Source organism: Physeter macrocephalus, chromosome 6, assembly GCF_002837175.3.
Source record: "Physeter macrocephalus isolate SW-GA chromosome 6, ASM283717v5, whole genome shotgun sequence".
Lineage (NCBI taxonomy): Eukaryota > Metazoa > Chordata > Mammalia > Artiodactyla > Physeteridae > Physeter > Physeter macrocephalus.
This window is the reverse complement of record NC_041219.1, coordinates 44090425-44112374: the sequence shown is the minus strand read 5'-3', so window position 1 is coordinate 44112374 and position 21950 is coordinate 44090425. Positions and strand designations below refer to the sequence as shown.

The window sequence follows — 21950 nt, the reverse complement described above, 5'->3', positions numbered from 1 at the left end:
TAAAGCCTTTTCATAACCAAGCCCAGAGTAAATGATTGTGTAAGTTAGAATTAGGTTTGGCTTCAAGTGACAGAAGAGCACAAAATAGTGGCTAAAACAAGATACAAATCTATTTCTCTCATTTAAAAGGAGTCCAGTAGATATGGCAGTTCACAGTGTCAGTGATCCAAGCTCCTTTTATCTTATTGCTCCATAATCCTCAGCCTCATGTTCCAATATGGCTGCTCAAGCTCCAGCCATCAGGTCGACATTCCAGCCAGTAGGAAGGAAGATGGACTTCCTCCTGGAAGTCACAAGTACACCTTCCATTTTCATTCCATTGGCCAGAACTCAGCCCCATAGCCACACCCAGCTGTGTCATTAACAAGGCAAAAATAGTTTAGGGTTAACATTAAATTCATACAGAATATTCAAGATTAAGCCTACAGAGGGAATTCCCTGGTGGTCCAGTGGTTAGGACTCCGCTTTCACTGCCAAGGGCCCGGGTTCAATTCCTGGTTGGGGAACTAAGATCCCTCAAGCCACATGGTGAGGCCAAAAAAAAAAAAAAAAAACAGATTAAGCCTACAGAATATTTATTTCAGAAATATATAAGGAAATCCTTTTTTAATAATGACATCCTATCAGGTGAATTATAGTAAAGATTTTTTAAGTCAGGAGAAACTTTGTAATTATGTGTTAGCAATTACATTGCCAAATACATCCACTTTTTGTTAGATAAGGTATTATCAAGAAACTCAGCATGGCTTCTATTAATAAAGTGATTCTCAGAGTTTTGTCTCTAGAAAAAAATGGTGGCCTTAAAATACATCCGTGTTGTTAGACATCAGGGCAGGGCTACCCTTGGGAAAGTAGGGTATGACTGAGCCAGGGGTATGAGGGGGCTTCTAGGGGGCTGGCAATGTTCTGTTTCTTGATCTGGGAGCTGGCTACATGGAGGTGCTCAGTACATGAAATCTCCTTGAGGTGCACATTTAGAGTTTGTGCACGCTTTGGTATGTATGTTATACTTCAAGAAACTTTTAAAAAATGGTGACCATCTACATCCACCAATTTAAAGGACATACAGATCTCAGAGGACCTTGTCAAGCACTCCAGGGATGCAATCGGCAAATCCAGAATAGGAAATTCTGTAGGACAAATAACCTGATTTCTTCAGTACATAAAAAGCAAGGAAAATAAAAGAGGGAGGAGGTGCTGTTATTGTTTAGAAGATACTGGAGAGATATATTAATCAAAACATTGTTTGGATCCTGACTTAAATCACCCGCTTGAGATAATTATCTCAATTATGAAATAACTGGGGAAATTTGAACACTGACTTGGTTTTAGATGATATTAAGAAATTCCTTTTATTGGTATATTCCCTTTTTTAAAGACATTGTAATAGTTTTGTAGTTATGTTTTAAGAATCATGTCTTAAAGAGATACATAATGAAGTGTTTATGGATGAAATGACATGGTGTCTGGGATTTGCCTTAAAATAACCCATTTGGGGGCTTCCCTGGTAGTGCAGTGGTTAAGAATCCGTCTGCCAATGCAGGGGACACGGGTTCGAGCCCTGGTCTGGGAAGATCCCACATGCCGCGGAGCAACTAAGCCCGTGCGCCACAGCTACTGAACCCGCGAGCCACAACTACTGAGCCCGCGTGCCACAGCTACTGAACCCGCGAGCCACAACTACTGAGCCCGCGTGCCACAACTACTGAAGCCTGCGCACCTAGAGCCCATGCTCCGCAACAAGAGAAGCCACCACAATGAGAAGCCCTCACACTGCAACGAAGAGTAGCCCCCGCTCACTGCAACTAGAGAAAGCCTGCGCACATCAACGAAGACCCAACGCAGCCAAAAATAAATAAATAAAATACATAAATTTATATATAAAAAAAAAAAATAACCCATTTGGGGTGGGAGGCAAAGGAAGTAACAGATGAATCAAGACTGACTTCAGATTGATAACTAATGAAGCAAGATAATGGGTAAATGATGTTAATTATACAATTTTCTTTACTTTTATAAATGTTTAAATTTTTGAACACTATCTTTTTTTTTTTTAATGGTGGCCATAACAAGATCAGAAGGTGACAAATGCCCGTGTGGAATAGTATTGATACTTGTAGGTGGGCTAGGACTCTTTTGGGACATCAATTACCACTTGTTCCCCTAATGTTGCGTATCAGCTGGGAGCACTGCCATTGACATTGGACAGACCAAAGCTGCAGGAACAGCTCTGTTTCACCCTCAGTATGATTTAGGTCCATCATTTAGCCCATGTGAGGCTTGGATACCTCATCTACAAAACAGGGACACTACTCACAGAGAAGTCGTGTAGGTTAAAGGAGATGTCGAGCTTAGTGCCTGGCTCACAGGAAGTGCTCAGCAAATGATGGCTATTAGAGGTAATACGTGTGACCCCCCGCACCATGAAGAGTGCAGGGACCAAAACAGCACTGGGTCTTGGAGTTGGAAAGTGTGCCACTGGGGAGGCCTAGAGCGGTCTCCCTTAGAAAAGGCGACCCAGCAGCTGTTTTGCTGGGGTCTCTGCTCTAGGTGGAGGAAGAGCCTAGCTGGCACATGCAGATGGAGCGGTACGATGAAGGAGCAGGGTCAGTTGCTGCTGCAGAACTTAGTTTCCTTGTGAGTCAAGAGCCCTGATCCTTAAACTTGTATGGGGGCAAAGCACCCTCAATTCAAAATGCCCTTTGCAGAGTTTTATGAAATGTTTCAACATATGATTCTCTCATACAAGCTAAAGATGCTTCTGCTAGTGGAAAATTGGAGCCTAAGACATGTATAGGCTTCAACAAATCAAGAAATGACAATATGGAAAATATTATCAAGGAATTATGACCAAGTTTTCCTGTTAGAAAATGTCATCATAGCAAGGACAAATGCAGTTTGCTGCTTGTTCTTTGTCTCTCCACTGCAAGCAGAAGCAGGATTCAAAAGGTTAAGAAAAAGTTGTGGCAGAAGTTGCCAAAAATGAGAATTTTGTGTCAACACAACTTTTTCCTTTGACTTGGGGAAAGACCCTCATTGTTGGAATAACCACTGGTTTAGGCCACGTTCAACGCTAGTTTCTTAATACCAGTCTTTCTACATCTAGTCTGCAGCAGCTGAGAAGTATATGACAGCATCTTAATTCACTTGAGTGTATATTTATTGCTATTTTGGCTGCCTTGAATGTCCATAACCTGCTTATTCATCGAGCGGAGGTCCACTCACATTTCACAGACCAGCTGGTATATTTTCCAGTTCAGCATTTCCGTTGAGTACCCCAAACGTATCTGAACATGCTCCACTGAAAACCTTCTCCTCTAATTACAGCAGCAGCAGCAAGCAACATTAATTGAGCACTTCCTATGTACCAGGCACTGTGCTAATCGCTTGACCTATGGCAACTCAGTTAATCCTCACCACTACCGTAGGTTTTATTATATTACCATGTTGAGATGAGTACACTGGCAAGGAGAGGTTAAGTAACTTGCCGAAGAACACACAGCAAATGGCAGAGCCCCAGAGTGAATTCAGCCTGCCCTCAAGCTCATGCTTCAGCTTTCTCTCAGACCATTGGTTTTCCTCACCTGTCTTCCTAATTTGAGTATGATCCATTGAGTCAGAGACCACATCTTAGTCCCCTGTGTCCCGCAGGGCTATATGACTCCCAGCACATAGCAGGGGCTCAGTGACTGAGTTGCTGCTGTGCAACCAGCTTTCTGCTTCAGTCAGTTGCTCTTGACAGATGTAATGAATGAATTGGTGAATATTTGCCTCTCTTTTCATGTGAAAATAGAGTGAAACGGATAACGCTGACTCTTTAGTCTTTTTCCATGTGTCTTTGTGATTTTCCCCACAGGGAGGTGAAGAATATTGATGAAAGAGCAAAAGACAAAAAACAGGCGAACCACATGTTCATCCAGCCTTCAACCTTCATTGAGGACTCCCCTGAAAAGAAATCCAGAAGAAGCCATCAGAGGGAGATTGCGTTTCTTTTGAGGTTTGTTTGAACGAAGACCATGGGAAAAGTAGGAATGTGAACACTTTAGGAATTCTTCATACGTGGAAAAGTATACATAAAAGTCCACTCACTTTTATGTGTTAGTCACTCAACTCTCACTTTATTTTTATTATTATTAATGGTAGTAGTAAGAGCTACCAATGACTTTGTACTTCCTCTATGCCAAGCATTTGTACTTTACGAAGTGTATTATGAGTCAGTGCTCATAGGTTGCAAGTGCCAGGAAACCAGCTCAAACCAGCTTGAGTGGAAGGAAAATCTTGTGGCTTCAGTAACTGGGAAGGCCACATCCAGGCTGGCTGCAGCCACGATGGACCTAAGGGCTCAATGATATTTTCAGCTTCTCTCCCTTTCTTTCTTGACCCTCTTTGCCTCTGTGTGCTGGCTTGCTTTTCAAGCTGCCCCTGCCCTCAAAGAAAGAAAGAGGGCCAAGAACAGCCCCAACCCTATGTCCTTATAAGTGCATGACCTAAAAGGAAGAGAGACACCCTCTCCCAGCCTCCATAAACCAAGCCTCAATAAAAGTCTCTGGTGGTGGGGCTTCCCTGGTGGCGCAGTGGTTGCGCGTCCGCCTGCCGATGCAGGGGAACCGGGTTCGCACCCCGGTCTGGGAGGATCCCACATGCCGCGGAGGAGCCACGTGGTGACCTGTTGCAAAAGCAGGTGGCATGTCTGGGATGGAGGGGGGGGCGGACATCAGGGAGGCTGGAGTGGCCTGAATGGGGTGAGTAAGGAAGAATCTGAAGAGAAATAATGAGAAATGAAAAATGAGGCTTATTTGATTTAAATAAAAAACCATGTAGTGACAGTGAAAGGACATGCTCCCCTTTCTCTCGCCACCCTCTCTGAGTCCTGGAGCTTTTGCACCAAGACTGAGAGGGTCTGCATCCCTATTTCCCACATTCCCTGATAAGGTATTATAGTAGTTTTACCCAGGACTTAAACTTTCTTCCTCAAATACCCCATGTCCCCCAAATGTTTTCTTCTTTCCCCCTTAAACAATATTCCTTGCTTCCATGAAGATGAAGGTAACTATGTGTTAGTTATTGAATAGAACTCAATTGAATATAGAGTTCTCACTAAGGTGCTTGTCAATAAGAATAAGTCTCTTTTTGCCTAAACAGATTTGGAAATATCTACCACGTGGCAAAAAAAAAAAAAAAAAAAAAGTCTCTGATGGTGATGCCAAAAGCTCAGCCTCTGTACACTGGTGCCGAATTGAATCTCTGAGACAGAGTTTTGGGTAAAGTAGAAAATAATAGATTTATTGCTTTTGTCAGGCAAAGGAGGACACAGAGGGCTCCTGCCTTCGAAACTGTGTGTCCCAACCTGGGAGGATTTGATGAGGAGTTTTATAGCAATAGTTCAAGGGCAGGGTTGCTGACAAGATTAGGTTGTGCGCAGGGCCTGCACTCCCTTAATCTCATCTCAGGTCTCCTAGTCTTGATGAGCTTCTCTGGTCCCTTTAATCTTGCCTCAGGTGGTTTCTTGGCTTCTCTTCTGACCTTTGGAACTCAGGGAAGGTCATGGAGGCTGGAGTCTTGCGTACGAGAAACTGGGGACAAAAAGGCTTTTGTGCCCAGGAGCCCCATAGGGTCCTTCTCGGTTTCAATGGCTCTGCTTGGTTCATGGTTCCACCCATCCCTTCTGAACCAACACTGTGTTCAGGAAGAAGCAGTGCTACTACTAGCCAGACCTGACCGACCCTGCGGCCTGAGAGAACAAGGCAAAGTCAGTGACATGGGGTAGAATGGGTGAGATGCCATCAGACAAAAACAACATGCCCAGTTTATTTGTATCTCAACAAAACCCTATTAGATAGCATAACACCCATTTTACTGAATAGAAAACTGAGGCACAGAGAAGCCAAGTAAACATTGACTGATGATCTACTATGCCAGGCACTAAGGATGCAAAGAAATAAAAAGTTAAAGTTCTTGCCCTCAAGGGCTCATAGTATAGAAGAAGGAAAAAGATATGTAAATAGATAACATGCAACAAATTGCATAGGTCCTAAGAGAGGACTTCAAAAGAGAACAGAGTAGGGAGCAGTCGGTTCTTTATATTTGCTGGGCAAGGGGGGAGGGGAAGAATGGGCTGGAACTCTAGGCAGAGAGATGTTCAAGCCAATTTGCAGAGCTAAAAGTTACCAGACTGCAATAGGGTCTGGCTGATTAGAGAGTGAGGGAGAGTTGAGGCAATGAGGGGCATCAGAGGGTCTCACATGCCACCTTCTAGATTCCACCGTCTTGTAGTGCATAGGCATCCAAGAGTCTACAGAAATTATAATTTTCAATTCTGGAATTTACATCCATTATTCTAAATAACATGCTTACATATGCATTTCTTTTTTTTTTTTTTTTTGTGGTATGCGGGCCTCCCTCTGCTGTGGCCTCTCCCGCCGCGGAGCACAGGCTCCGGACGCGCAGGCCCAGCGGCCGTGGCTCACGGGCCCAGCCGCCCCGCGGCATGCGGGATCCTCCCAGACCGGGGCGCGAACCCGGTTCTCCTGCATCGGCAGGCGGACGCGCAACCACTGCGCCACCAGGGAAGCCCACATATGCATTTCTTGATTTCCTTTTAGACATTATCTGTTGATAAGGTTTTCCAGATTGTTAAAAGCTATCAAAAACCAAGCAGCATCATTTTCCATATTCTCAAATGTATCAAATATATTCTATGTATATCATATTAATATATTCTGTTAGGTAACGTGATCATAACCAGGACAGATGCAGTTAGCTGCTTGTCCTTTTTCTCTCCATTGCAAGCAGATGTAGACTCCTAAGGTTAAGAAAAAGTTGTGGCAGAAGATCCTGAAAGTGAGAATATATTCTGATAATTCTTCATTTTTTTAATCTTGGAGCTCTTCTTCTCAGGCCCTCATCCTCCTCCAGTCTGGACTGGTGTGCTCAGGGTCTGCTCTCAGTTATCATTTTGGGGCTTTTTTTCACCATTATCCTAGGGCTTCCCTTAGTCAACTCCACTTTGTTGGAGTCTCCCAGGTCACATGTCTTTCTCTTTCTTGTTTACTCATTTTGCTGGAGCACATCTTCTAGTAACTCTCAAGGGAAAGGTACATAGAAAGTTTTTTTAGACTTTACATGTCCAAAATGACTTTGCTCTTGATTAATATTTGACAAATGTTTTGCTGGGAATAAAATTCTAAGTTCAAAGTCAATATTCTACAAAATTTTGAAAACATTTTTTTTCCTACCTTCTAGTTTTGCTGTTGAAAAATTTGATGCCGTTCTGATTCCTATGGTCTTGTATGTCACCTCCACCCTCCCCACCCCCAACCCCCATGGGAGTTTTTAGGATATTGTCTTTCTCCCTATTATTCTGATGTTTCACAATCATGTGCCTTGGTATGACTCTTTTTCTTAATATGTTTCATTGGGATTGGGAAGCCTTCTCAAACTGGAGAGTAGTGTCCTTCAATTCTGAGAATTTTTCTTTTATTATTTCTTTGGTAATTTTCTTCCCTTTATTTTCTTAGCTCTGTTTTTCTGGAGCTGTTATACTCAGTTGTTATACCTCCTGGACTGATTCTCTAATTTTCTTATTTTTATTCTCCTCTTGGCATCTGTATGAATTTCTGTCCTACTTTCGAGAAGAGTCTCTACATTTTATCTTCCAATTACTTCTTTTAATTTTTAAAATTCTGCTGTAGTATTAATTTCCTAGAGTGAGGTCTTTCTTATATTTTGGTTGTTCCTTTCTCATAGCATCCTATTCTTTTTCATGGGTTCAATATTTTCATCTATTACTGAGAACATTAATCTTTATTTTTAAAGTGTCTGACCCCCATATTATTTCTGTGGGTTCCTTTTCTTGGGTACCTTTTTATATTTTTTGACTGTTTTCTTATTTTGAGCTCTCACCTTTGAACTCATCGTTTATTTGGCTGCGCTGGGTCTTAGTTGCGGCACGTGGGAATCTTTTTTTTTTTTTTTTTTTTTTAGTTGCGGCATGCGGGATCTTTAATTGTGGCATGAGAACTCTTAGTTTTAGGTTCACTCTTAGTTGCAGCATGTGGGATCTAGTTCCCTGACAAGGGATGGAACCTCGGCCCCCTGCACTGGGAGCGCAGAGTCTTAGCCATTGGACTACCAGGGAAGTCCCCTGGGCTGTCTTTAGATTTAGGAGTGAAGCTCTAAAAAGCTGACAGTGGAAGTTGGTATCAGTGGTCATGGCTTCTCAGTTGGTTGGCTCTCTTTTTTCTCATGATCAGGAAGCAAGCCAGCTTTCTCATTTGAGAGACTCTCAAATATCAGCATCTACGCTCTTTTCTCAGAAGCCATTCGGTTTCTTAGGAGAAGAATCCTCCAGTCATTTGCCCATGGGACATATGCCTGGCTAATGGCATTCTGGAAACAGAGGAAAGGAAAGGGGAGTAAAGATCCTGCATTTAGTAGAGCCAACTTCCGCTTAACTATTTTTATTTTCTACTAATCTACTATGCCCAAGACTGTAGCCTCTTTATTTTAATTTCCCCAGAAAGAAAAACAAAAACACAAGAAAAACTTCCAATTTTCATTTGACTCTCAGAACAATTCTTTGATGTGATATATAAATTAGGATTTGATTTAGTCATATATAACAGAAAAATTAAAAATAACAATGGCCCAAAGGTTGGTTCTCACATATAAAAGAAGTCTGAAGGAAGACGATATAGCCTGATACGGTGTTTCCGGGGCTTCAGGGAGCCAGGCTCCACCATCCTAGCCCTTGGTATCCTTCCTCTGGGACTTCCATGGTCCACCAAGACGGCTGCTGGAGTTCCAGGCAACCTGTCTGTTTTCCAGACCAGAAACTATAAGAAGGAAGGGAAGAAGAGGGCTAACATCATTCTCAATCTCTGTCTCTCTGTCCCTCTCTCTCTCTTTCTTTAAATATATTTTTAGAGGAGTTTTAGGTTCACAGGAAAATTAAGAGTAAGGTACAGACGTTTCCCATGCACTCTTGCCCCACCACACACAGAGCCACCCCCATTATGGACTTTCCTCACCAGAGTGGTATATTTGCTACAACTGATGAACCCATAGTGACACATTATAATCACTCAAAGTCCATAGTTTACATTAGAGTTCACCCTTGGTGTTATACATCCTATGAGTTAAGACAAATGTATAATGACATGTATCTATCATTATAGTATCATACAGAGTATTTTCACGGCCCTAAAAATCCTCTGTGCTACTCTTATTCATCCCTCCCTTCATCAAAACCCTTACAACCATTGATCTGTTTATTGTCTCCATAGTTTTGCCTTTTCCAGAATATCATATAGATGGAATCATACAGAATACAGCCTTTTCAGATTGGCTTCTTTCACTTGGTAATATGCATTTTAGGTTCCTCCATGTCTTTTCATAGCTTGGTAGCCCATTTCTTTTTAGGACTAAATAACATTACATTATCTGGAGGTACCATAGTTTATCTGTTCACCTACTGAAGGACGTCTTAGTTGCTTCCAAATTTTGGCAAGTATGAATAAAGCTGCTATAAATATCCGTGTGCAGGGTTTTGTGTGGATGTAAGTTTTCAACTCTTTGGGTAGATACTAACGAGTGTGATTGCTGGATCCTTTGGTAAGAGTGTATTTAGTTTTGTAAGAAACTATCAAACTGTCTTCTAAAGTGGATGTACCATTTTGCATTCCCACCCGCAATGAATGAGAGTTCCTCTTGCTCCACATTTAGTGTTGTCAGTGTTCTGGATTTTGGCCATAATAGGTGTGTAGTGGTATCTCATTGTTGTTTTAATTTGCATTTCCATGATGACGTGATGTGGAGCATGTTTTCATATGCTTACTTGCAATCTGTATATCTTCTGTGGTGAGGTATCTGTTAAGATCTTTGGGGGCTTCTCATTGTGGTGGCTTCTCTTGTTGCAGAGCACGGGCTATAGGCGCTCGGGCTTCAGTAGTCACAGCACGCAGGCTTCAGTAGTTGCGGCACGTGGGCTCAGTATTTGTGGCGCGTGGGCTCAGTTGTTGTGGCTCTTGGGCTCCAGAGCGCAGCCTCAGCAGTTGTGGCTCACAGGCTTAGTTGCTCTGCGGCATGCGGGATCTTCCCAGACCAGGGATTGAACCCGTGTCCCCTGCATTGGCAGGCCGATTCTTAACCACTGTGCTACCAGTGAAGTCCCTTTGGCCCATTTTTAAATCAAGTTGTTTGTTTTCTTATCGTTGAGTTTTAAGAGTTATTTGTATATTTTGGAAAATGATCTTTTATCAAGTGTGTCTTTTGCAAATATTTCCTTCCAGTTCATGGCTTGTCTTCTCATTCTCTTCACATTGTCTTTTTCAGACCAGAAGTTTTTAATTTTAATAAGGTCCAGTTTATCAATTCTTTCTTTCATGCATCAAGCCTTTGGTGTTATATCTAAAAAGTCATCACCAACCCCAAGGTCATTTAGATTTTCTCCTATGTTACCTTCTAGGAGTTTTATAGTTTTGCTTTTTTTTTTTTTTTTTTTTTGAGTTTTGCTCAAAATGTGTATGCTCCATTTTTGAGTTAATTTTTATTAAAGATGTAAGGTCTCTGTCTAGATTCTTTTTTTTGTTTTGTTTTGTTTTGTTTTTGCGGTACGCAGGCCTCTCACTGCTGTGGCCTCTCCCGTTGCGGAGCACAGGCTCCGGACGCACAGGCTCAGCGGCCATGACTCACGGGCCCAGCCGCTCCGCGGCATGTGGGATCTTCCCGGACTGGGGCACGAACCCGTGTCCTCTGCATCGGCAGGCGGACTCTCAACCACTGCGCCACCAGGGAAGCCCTCTTTTTTTTTTTTTGCACGTGGATGTACAGTTGTTTTAGCACCTTTTGTTGAAAAGACTGTCTTTGCTCCATTGTATTGCCTTTGCCCCTTTGTCAAAGATCAGTTGATTATACTTATATGGGTGTCTTGTTGGGCTCTCTATTCTGTTCCATTGATCTCTTTGTCTATCCTTTCACTGATATCACACTGTTTTGATTACTGTAGCTTTATAGTAATTCTTAAAGTCAGATAGTGTCAGTTCACCAGTGTTGTTTTTCCCCTTCAATATTGTATTGTCTATGCTAGGTCTTTTACCTATCCATATAAACTTTACAAATCAGTTTGTCGATATCCACAAAATAACTTGATGGGATTTTGATTAGGACTGCATTGAATCTAGATCGAGTTGGGAAGAACTGACATCTTAACAATATTGTCTTTCTATCCATGAACTTGGAATATCTCTCCACTTATTTAGTTCTTATTGATTTCTTTCATCAGAGCTTTAGTAATTTTCCTCATACAGCTCTTATACATATTTTGTTAGATTTATACCTAAGTGTTTCATTTTGGGGGTATTAATGTAAAATGGTATTGTATTTTTAATTTCAAATTCCACTTGCTCATTGCTGATATATATCAATAGGCAAGAGATTGACTTTTTAATTTTTATTTTATTTTTATTTTTGGGGGTGCCGCACCACACAGCTTTGAGATCTCAGTTCCCCAACCAGGGATTGAACCCAGGCCTTCGACAGTGAAAGCACGGACTGCCAGGGAATTCCCACAATTGACTTTTTTATATTAACTTTGTATCCTGCAAGTATGCCATAATCACTTATTAGTTCCAGGAAGTTTTTCATCAATTCTTTTGGATTTTTCTACATAGATGATCATGTCATTTGTGAACAGACAGTTTTATTTCTTCCTTCTCAATCTGTATACGTTTTACTGTATTGTATTGTATTATTGCATTAGCTAGAACTTCCAGTACAGTGTTGAAAATCAGTGGTGAGAGTGGCATGGTTGCCTTGTTCCTGATCTTAGTGGGAAAGCTTCAAGTTTCTCTCCATTAAGTATGACGTTAGCTGCATATTTTTTGTAGATATTCTTTATCAAGTTGCGATAGTTCCCCCTATTCCTAGTTTGCTGAGTTTTTATCATGAATGGGTATTGGATTTTTAAAGTGCTTTTTCTGCATCTATTGATATGATCATGTGATTTTTCTTCACACCTGTTGATGTGTCAGATTATATTAATTGATTTTTAAATGCTGAACTGGCCTTGCATACCTGGGACAAATTTCACTTGGTCACAGTGTATAATTATTTTTATACATTGTTGGATTGACTGGCTTATATTTTGTTGAGGATGTTTGCATCTATGTTCATGAGAGATATTGGTCTATAGTTTTCTTTTCTTGTAACATCTTTGTCTGGTTTTGGTATTGGGGTAATTCTTGACTGGTAGAATGAGTTAAGAAGTATTCCCTCTGCTTCTATCCTCTGAAAGAGATTGTAGATAATTGGTATAATTTCTTCCTTAAATGTTTGGTAGACTTCACCAGTGAATCCATCTGAGCCTGGTACTTTCTGTTTCTGGAGGTTATTAATTTTTTATTCAATTTATTTAATATATATATAGCTCTATTCATATGGTCTATATCTTCTTGTGTGACTATTGGCATATTGTGTCTTTCAAGGAATTAGTCCAGGAATTCCCTGGCAGTCCAGTGATTAGGACTCAGTGCTTTCAGTGCCAGGGCCTGTGTTCAATCCCTGGATGGGGAACTAAGATCCTGCAAGCTGCACAGTGAGGCTGAAAAAACAAAGGAACTGGTCCATTTCATGGACCAGTTGTTCATAGTACTGCTTTATTATCTTTTTAATGTTCATGATTCTGCTATTAGTAATTTGTGTCCTCTCTCTTGTTTCTTAGTTAGCCAGGCTAGAGGCTTATCAATTTTATTGATAGTTTCAAAGAACCAGATTTTGGCTTTGTTGATTTTCTCTACTGATTTCCTGTTTTCAATTTCATTGACTTCTGCTCTAATTTTTATTATTTCTTTTCTTTTGCTTACTTTGAATTTAATTTGTTCTTTTTCTGGTTTCCTAAGGTGGAAACTTTAGATGATTGATTTCAGATCTTTCTTCTTTTCCAATATATGCATATAATGCTATAAATTTCCCTCTAAGCACTGCTTTCAGCACACTCAGCAACCACATTCTCTTTTAAGGAGCATTTCCAGAATCCCACAGGTTTTGATAAGTTGTATTCTCATTTTCATTTAGTTCAAAATATTTTTAAATTTCTCTTGAAATTTCTTCTTTGACCCATGTGTTATTTAGTAGTATGTTGTTTAATCTCCAAGTATTTTGGGATTTTCCAGCTCTATCTCTGTTACTCATTTCTAGTTTGATTCCATTTTGGTCTGAGAGCAGGCATAATGTGATTTCTCTTATTTTAAATTTGTTAAGGTATATTTTTTGGCCCAGAATTTGGTCTGTCTTGGGGAATGTTACATGTGAGCTTGTGGAGAATGTGTATTCTGCTGTTTTGGGGTGATGTAGTCTACAGATGTCGATTACATCAATTACAATTGTTGGTATTGTTGAGTTCAACTATGTCATTGCTGACTTTCTGCCTGCTGGATCTGTCCATTTCTGATTAGAGGGGTGTTGAAGTCTCTAACTGTGATAGTGGAGTCATCTATTTGTCCTTGCTCTTCAATTAGTTTTTGCCTTATGTAGTTTGATGCTCTTTTGTTAGGATCATACGTGTTAAGAATTGTCTTTTTGGAGAACTGACCCCTTTATCATTATATAATACCCTTCCTTATCCCTGATAACTTTTCTTGCTTTGGAGTCTGCTCTGTCTGAAATTAGTATAGCTACTCTTGCTTTTTTTTTTTTTTTTTTTTGCGGTACGCAGGCCTCTCACTGTTGTGGCCTCTCCCGTTGCGGAGCACAGGCTCCGGACGCGCAGGCTCAGCGGCCATGGCTCACGGGCCTAGCCGCTCCGCGGCATGTGGGATCTACCCGGACCGGGGCACGAACCCGTGTCCCCTGCATCGGCAGGCGGACTCTCAACCACTGCGCCACCAGGGAAGCCCTCTTGCTTTCTTTTGAGCAGTGTTAGCACGGTGTATTTTCTGCATTCATTTACTTTTAATCTATAACCACATTCTCTCTTTTTTTTTTCCCCACATTCTCTTTTAAGGAGCACTTCCAGAAGTCCCAAACATTTCCACTTATGTCTCATTGCTAGAATGTGACTACATGGCTACAGCAATTTCTTTCTTTTTAATAAAATATTGTTTTAAAAATATTTAAAATGTTCTTTTATTAAAATAATAATTATTAATATTTATAATTATGATATAATTATAAATATTATAATTAATATTTATAATATTAATGAGGTACAGTTTCCCGTAAGATTTGCCCACTTTAAGGGTACAAAATTCAATTATTTTTAGTAAATTTACAGAGATTTGCAACAATTACTACAATCTAGCTTTAGAATTTTTTATCACTCCAGAAAGTTCCCTCATGCCCATGTGTAGTCAATTCCTATTACCCTCTCCCTTTTTAATAACCTCCCTGGAAATACCATATAACATTGCCAGTTTATTTCAAGGGCCAGATATTGGTCACATGGTGATGTTAGTTTCAAAGGAGTCTGGGACATGTGTGTCCGGTTTTTTTTTTAATCTGGCTCCATTGCTAAAGTAAAAGGGGAGAGTGGATGATGGGTTGTTAACTAACCATCTGTATCACAGATAGATGGTGTTATACTCTCCATTTCAGAGATGAAGAAACCAAAGCTTAATGAGTTAAGAAATTTAGCCAAGGAAAACTTTCAGTCTTAAACCTTCTAGTCGAAATTTTCCTTCAAACCAGAAACAGACCACATTTTTTTTATACTAGGAGTTTAGCTTGAGGCCCACCTGTTTGAGCCATGAAATACTATAAGTTCAATGGTCACTCATTAGCAGTCTTTCTGATATCCATATTAGATTCTCAGAAATACAAAAAGCCAACTATTTTAATTCACCAATATTATTGTCATTCCCTCAGACTTGACTATCCTTCAACTACATCTTTTTTTTAATTGAAGTATAGTTGATTTACAATGTTGTGTTAATTTTTGTTGTACAGCAAAATGATTCAGTTATACATAAATATACATTCTTTTTTATATTCTTTTACATTATGGTTTATCTTAGGATATTGAATGTAATTCCCTGTGCTATACAGTAGGACCTTGTTGTTTACCCATTTTATATAATAGTTTGCATTTGCTAACCCCAAACTCCCAGTCTGTTCCTCCCCTACCCTTTCGACCACTTCTTAATCTAGCTAACCCCTCACTAACCCTTAAAACCCAGCTCAGGCATCATCTCCAGGAAGTCTTCCCTGACTTACCTTCTCAGGGTATTGTCCTGTGCTTTCCTGATCACATGCCACAGAACATAGCCTACTCTAGTTATAGATTTGCTTGTCCATCTCCCTAGATTGAGGTTTGTCCTTAAGGTCAGGAATACTGCCCTAGATGACCTTTTTTTCCCAGGGCCTAGTGCAGGGCCTGGCACCCAACAGGGCCTCAGTCAATACTTAGAAGATGAATGAGGGAGTCGTTGCAGTGTGTTCAGCACTCTGCTTCAGTTATTTGCTATTGCCAATGTTACTGCCTGTTTTGTAAACTTTTTCTTTCAATACCTATCAAGATTCTACTGAAACCTTTGAAGAAATCGCACTGAATTTTTGAGCCGATTTTTGTTGATGTCTTTTTTGTTTCCCCCACAGGAAGGAAAAAGAGGAGAGGGAAAGAGAATGGAAACAGAAGTTGAACTACTCTTCCTTCTCACCATCAAGCCCTGATGAATTCTATTCCCTGGAACTAGGAAGCCCCTACAAAATCTCTGATATTTCTGCTACCAGGTAGAACAACAACGGGAGAAAAAGAAAATTGTGGCCAAACACTGAGAAATAGAAATAACTATTCCCAGGATAGGGGAAAGATTCCACTATAGTTTCTCCTAGGCTGAGTGAAAAGCAGGAGTGGGGAGATTTTTGCTTAGGTCACTCCTTTTAGTCATGCTAACAATATTAAATTATAATATAATAATCATGGCTACCATTAACTAACTGTTCACTCTGTACCAAGCACTAAGGTAAACACTATACAAACATGACCTCATTTTAACCTTCATAACAGTCATATGAGGTAGAGATTATCCAGTGCATTTTATATAGCAACAAGCCCAGATTTGGAGAGGTTTCAAAAGTTCCCTGCAGCAGACCCTGCGTAAATAACAGTAGATAAGACACAGTCCCTATTCTCAAGGGGCTCACAGTCTGATAGAGAGAAGGCAGATATATCAACAAATAAATACCATAAGTTCCAGAAGTGCTATTAGACAAAGGAGACAAAGAATGCAATGGCCTGGGAGCCATGCAGACACATTTTATAGAAGTGGTGTCCCTTGACCTGAGTCTAGAAAAGATAAGGTGTTTGTAAGGCAGGAGGAGGCGGATGAGGCAAGGGGTTGGCATTCTCAGTAGATGGAGCAGCAGAGGCAAAGGCTCAGAGGCAGGAAGTAATGTGGCAGGAGGTCAAGAAAGTGTGTGAGGGGCTCCAGGAGAGGTGAGCCTGGAGAAGATTACTGGACAAATCATGAAGGGATTTTATTTTCTAAGTCGTGGGGAGCCACGGAAGATATTAAACAGGGAACAACGTGGCCATATTTGGATTTTTTAAGTCCTGATGGCAGATGGTGGTCTCCATGAAGGGAGTATGAAAGTACTTTGAGGGATTTGCAAAGTCTCCGGCAAACATTTACCTCTACGTGAAACCCTGACTATACCACTTGATCAGTAGTCCCCAAGCTTTCTTGATCTTGTATCTTTCTTAGTAAAACATTTATGAGAACTCAGCCCCTAATAATATATTAATTATTCAGTAATAATATATATAGTTCTATGCTAATATAATATGTATACTATACTATAAAACATACAGAAAATAGAAATTAAAAAGAATGAGATAAAAATATATAAATAGAAGTTCCAATATCGTCTCCTATAATGGATCTATTGTGGATCCATCTATGGGTGGGGATGACTACTCTGGATGAACCCCAGGTAAAAGTTAACCAGGTAAGGGAGTTACCTTTTCGTTTCCCCCACAGGAGAAGATGAAGCAGTAGAAGGAGCTTTGACTCTAAAAAGATCTGGGGTTTTGAATCTTTGCCCTGCCCCCTCTGTGACTTTCAGTTAAGTTACCTAAATGCTCCGGGCCTGTTTCCTTGACCATAAAAAATGTGGAAGTTTGTTAATGTGTAAACGAGCTAACCCATATAAAGAGTCTGGCACAGAACTTGTCAATAATTAATAGGCAATATATTATTGTTTTCATAAGCTTCTTACATTCCTTAATCCAGGAAGCCTTCGAGCATGCTTGAGAGCACTGGTCTGGCCCAGCCCAGAAAGACTCCCTTGTTTTCTAAGCCCTGGACCAGCTGGGTTCTCATCTCTTAGGGCAGTCCTTACCCTGTGCTTACCCATCATTGGGGACTGAAATGTCAAAGTTCCAGAAAATATACAAGTTCTTATTCATAGGGAAGAGCCTCCAAAGTCTAAAAGTTCCACATTCAGATGGGGCACAGCCTGTGTCCAAAAATGTCCCCCTAGACACCTCTTTCAGAGATCATTAAGGACTGGTGACCCCAGACTTTTAGGAGCCTGAGGAAGAGCAGACCTGCTCTTCCTGTTACAAACACTGAAAGGGAAATTGAAGGGAAGATTTCCCTGGCCCTGTGATAGGCCTATTCCATCGGTTATCTTATTGAAGTCTCAGAACAGTCCTGTGAGGTAAATTTTATTTTTCTTGGTTTTTAAAAAAATATTTATTTATATTTGGCTGCGTGTGGTCTTAGTTGCGGCACGCAGAATCTTTCATTGTGGCGCGTGGGCTCTCTAGTTGTGCAGGTGGGCTCTAGAGCGCGTGGGCTCTGTAGTTGTGGCACACGGGGTCAGTAGTTGTGGCACGTGGGCTTAGTTGCCCCGTGGCATGTGGGATCCTAGTTCCCCGACCAGGGGTCGAACCCGCGTTCCCTGCATTGGAAGGCGGATTCTTAACCCAAAATAGGAAAGTCCCCCTATTTTTCTTGTTTTTCAAAGGAGGCAGCTAAGACTCACTTGAGTTAAGGCCCAGGTTCCCCATGGGTCTCTTTCAAAAATCCATATCTCATCAGGCTACTCCTTTGCTTAAAACCTGCAGTTTCTTCTCAACCCCTAAGGATCCTAGGGATAAAATCCAAACTCTTAGACTCGAGGCCTTCATGAGGTGGCCCTGCCCACCACCCCTCTCTCCTCTGTCTTCACCCACCACTCCCAACCACCTTTCAAGCCACACTGAGCCCCTGCAGCTGCATTAAGAGGCCAAGTTCTTCCAGCCTCCAGGCCATGCTTGGCACAAGCTTCTTCCTCTGCAGGAAAATTTCCCCTCCTACCCCCTGGCCTCCTTCCCCAGCCAGCTCCTCCTGCTTCTTCAAAGTCAGTGCAAATAATGACTCCTCCAGGAAGCTTTCCCTGACACACACACAGAAGATCAGGGTTCAGCACTTCTCCTCAAAGCCCTCAGACCTTCCATACCATGAAAACTTGCTGAGCCCAAAGCAGTGCAAGGAACTCCATTGGAACATTATGGACTGGGAGGTTTGGGGCAGACCCATTTTTGAGAAAGCATCCAGCATTTGTTTCACATAGTTTCTGCGCTAGAATAGAGGATGAAGCCAGCTTCAAGTGCACATGCACTGAAGGGTAAAGGATCAGATGCTGACATACTCGGCATTTTCCTGAGTTCAGAGCCTTGATTCTCCCATCTGTCAGGGACAGGACAACTAGAAGTCATAGCGCTCTTCGCAGAAACCTATAAAAATATTACCAAATTATTTTGGTAATAAAGGACTATTGACTAAGATAAAATGTGAATCTTTAGATAGCTGCCAAGTTATCTTAAAATAACATAACACATAATATGTTAAGAAATCACAACTAACTTTTCTCTTAATTATAACTTTTACTTACTCATTTGTTTTTATCACCTTGAGCACACAACACAGTTGTGTTTGCCAGGTCCTTATTCTCTTCTAAGCATGATACGTGTATTATTTAATTCTCACAGCACTTCTGTGAGATATGCGATGTTGTTATCCTCATTTTACAACTGAGGAAACTGAGGCTTAGAGAGGTTAGTGACTCTTGCTCAGGTGCTCACACTTGGTAAGCAGTGGAGCCAGGATTTGAAACCAGTAGTCAAAGACTCCAGGGCCTGGGCTACAGCCTAACAAGGCTTAAGAGGTAAACTTGGGACTTCCCTGGTGGTCCAGTGCATAAGACTTCGCGCCCCCAGTGTTGGGGGCTGGGGTTTGATCCCTGGTCGGGGCACTAGATCCCACATGCATGCCACAACTAAGGGTTTGCATGCTGCAACTAATAAGTTTGCATGCCGCAAGTAATAAGTTCGCATGCCACAACTAAGACCCGGCGCAGCCAAAATAAATAAATAATAAATAAATAAATATTTAAAAGGAGGTAAAAAGTTTTATCAATTCATTTTTTCCTTTGATTAGAGAAACAGCCACTGATATTGGAGTATAGCAGCATGGTTTGCACCCCATTGGTTTAGGCTATGGAATCTCCAGGTTAAGAGGGGCTTTTAATACTATTGTTTTTGACATCCATTTCAGAATTTAGAATGGAAGAGGAAACAACCAATTCAGTTCATTATTCACTGCTCTTTCCTCTTCCTTGAACATACTTTGGCCAGTTTTTCATCTGGCTAGATCCTATCTGACCCTTAAAGCCCACTCAGATGTTGTCACTTCCAGGAAATCTCCCCAGACTGCCCTAGTGACTGCCTATTTTGTACTCCACCGAATATGTCCTACTGTAGTCATGGAGTTGTCTGTCTCCCTCTCTGTACTGTAAGTCTCCCAAGGGCCTTTTATCATTAAGCATTGAGTCTCCTGCACCTGTTCCTGTGGCTGGCACATAGTAGGGATTCAGCAAATTCTTTTTTTTTTTGGTCGTGTCATGCAGCTTGCGGGATCTTAGTTCCCCGACCAGGGATCGAACCTGGGGCCCTGGCAGTGAGAGTGTGGAGTCCTAAGCACCGGACCACCGGGGAAAGCGGCCATGGCTCACGGGCCCAGCCGCTCCGTGGCACGTGGGATCTTCCCGGACCGGGGCACGAATCCATGTCCCCTGCATCGGCAGGCGGACTCTCAACCACTGCGCCACCAGGGAAGCCCAGCAAATTCTTGATGACGGAATTAATGATTAACTAATGTGTGTTTAGCATTCTGCCCCAGTTAATTGCTTATAGAAAAAAATAACATTACATTTTAGAACTTTGTCTATACTCAAAGTTAGGAATAAAGCCTCTTAAAAATCACACATTTTTAATTTTTGTTTTTATTTTAATTAAAGTAATACATATTCATCCTTTAAGAATCAAATAGAGAGGCAACTCTGGGTCCAGACCACCTGGGTTTTAATCCTAGCTCCACGACCTACTAGCTGTGTAAGCTTGAGCAATCATTTAACTTCTCTGCATCTCAGTCTTTTTATCTGTAGAATGGGGATGATAATATTATGTATAGCATAAGGTTGTTATGAGGATTAAATTGGTTAACATTTGTAAAGAAAGCACTTAGAACAGTGCGTGATGCAAAGTAATATATAAGGCACATTAAATTAACTGATTGAATTAACTAATGCAAAGCATAATATAAGGCTTATTAAATTAACTAATTAATAGTTCTACAAAGCTTGTTACAAAAAATTGCACTCCTCCGGACCCCCTTTCCCATTCCCCAGCAACACTTTCCACTTTCTTAACTGATGGTTTTGGTATTTGTTTTCCTCCATATGTCTAAATACCATGGTGCTCTGCCTCCTTGATTTTTTAGTGTTAGGCATTATCTATTGAATTCACACTAGGAAAAGTGAGGACTGGGCTCTCTCTCACTTGCACACACTTCCGCTCTCCCATCCTCCCAATGTGTCTCTGTTGTGATTTTGGTTGGATCATTAATCAGCATTATTATACTATCAACACCACTGACATGAGCTACAGAGTATACTTTGGTTATTTTTATTTCTTGCAAAACTTTTTGCTATCCCTGGAACTAAGTCTCTTTTTCAATCTGCCTGTTTTCTTTTTTTTTTTTTTTTTTATGTACTCATCTCAGTTTATCTCCAAATTTTCCCTTGGTTGTATAAGTCTCCCAGTACATTCAGACACTTTACATAATCTATCAATTCCACCTTCATTTCCCAGCCTTCTGATCTGCTTCACTCTAAGTGGTTGATTTCCAGGCTGTTTATATAATCCTGGGGATTCCTTTCTTCATTCTCTTGATCACACTGGTTTTTTAATCTGTTTGTTTGTATCTTTATGGTTCATCCACAGAAAGGTCATCAAGAAGTCAAAACCAATGCAGAAAAAGTAGTCTTCCTTATCCTCTCACCTTCCAGCTCACCTGCATGAATCCTTATCCAAGAATCAGAAGGACTTTTTGGATGAAGCCTGCACATGTTGTTGGATTTAATGTAAAATAGAAACAACAAAACAAACAAATAAAAAATAATACTGTAATACATTTAGTCATTCGTAGTCCATGGGACAAAGAATATTAAAGTCCTCTCCTACCCTGGGCCAAAGTCAGGATTTAAACTGACATAAAGTCACCTCATTCATTCATGCATTTGCTTACTAATTCTTTCATTCACTTGTTTATTAATAACAACACTATGGAGTATATATTAGTATGTATTATATGTATTATATAACAGTAATCATAGGAGACATCATTTATTGGGTACTTACTATGTGCTAAGTACTCTAAATCCTTTTCAAACATTATCTCAGATTAACCCTCCTGCCCCCTTCTCTCCCCAAGGTGGGTGTTGTTACCTCCATTTCTCCTAGGAGGACACTGGGGCTTGGGGAGGTTGAGGAAGCATTCACTAGGTATCTATCCTATACCATGCTTGCACATACCAGGTCCTGTTGATATAGAGATGAATAAAGACATAGTCCCTGACCTTAAGGCGCACACAGTCTGGAAGAGGGGGAGGATGTGTAAACCAATAAATGC

General features: G+C 40.9%; 1 protein-coding gene across 1 annotated transcript in view; it reads left to right on the top strand.

The window, feature by feature from the left end:
* FAM227A (family with sequence similarity 227 member A) overlaps window positions 1–21327 on the top strand; it is a 109330-nt gene extending 88003 nt beyond the window's left edge. Inside the window, exons 16-18 of the mRNA XM_024127137.3 lie at window positions 3857–3997; window positions 15589–15723; window positions 21263–21327. Coding sequence (XP_023982905.3) covers window positions 3857–3997; window positions 15589–15723; window positions 21263–21302 — 316 coding nt within the window. The 3' untranslated portion in view covers window positions 21303–21327. The remainder of the gene's footprint in view (window positions 1–3856; window positions 3998–15588; window positions 15724–21262) is intronic.
* The last annotated feature ends 623 nt before the right edge of the window (window positions 21328–21950 follow it).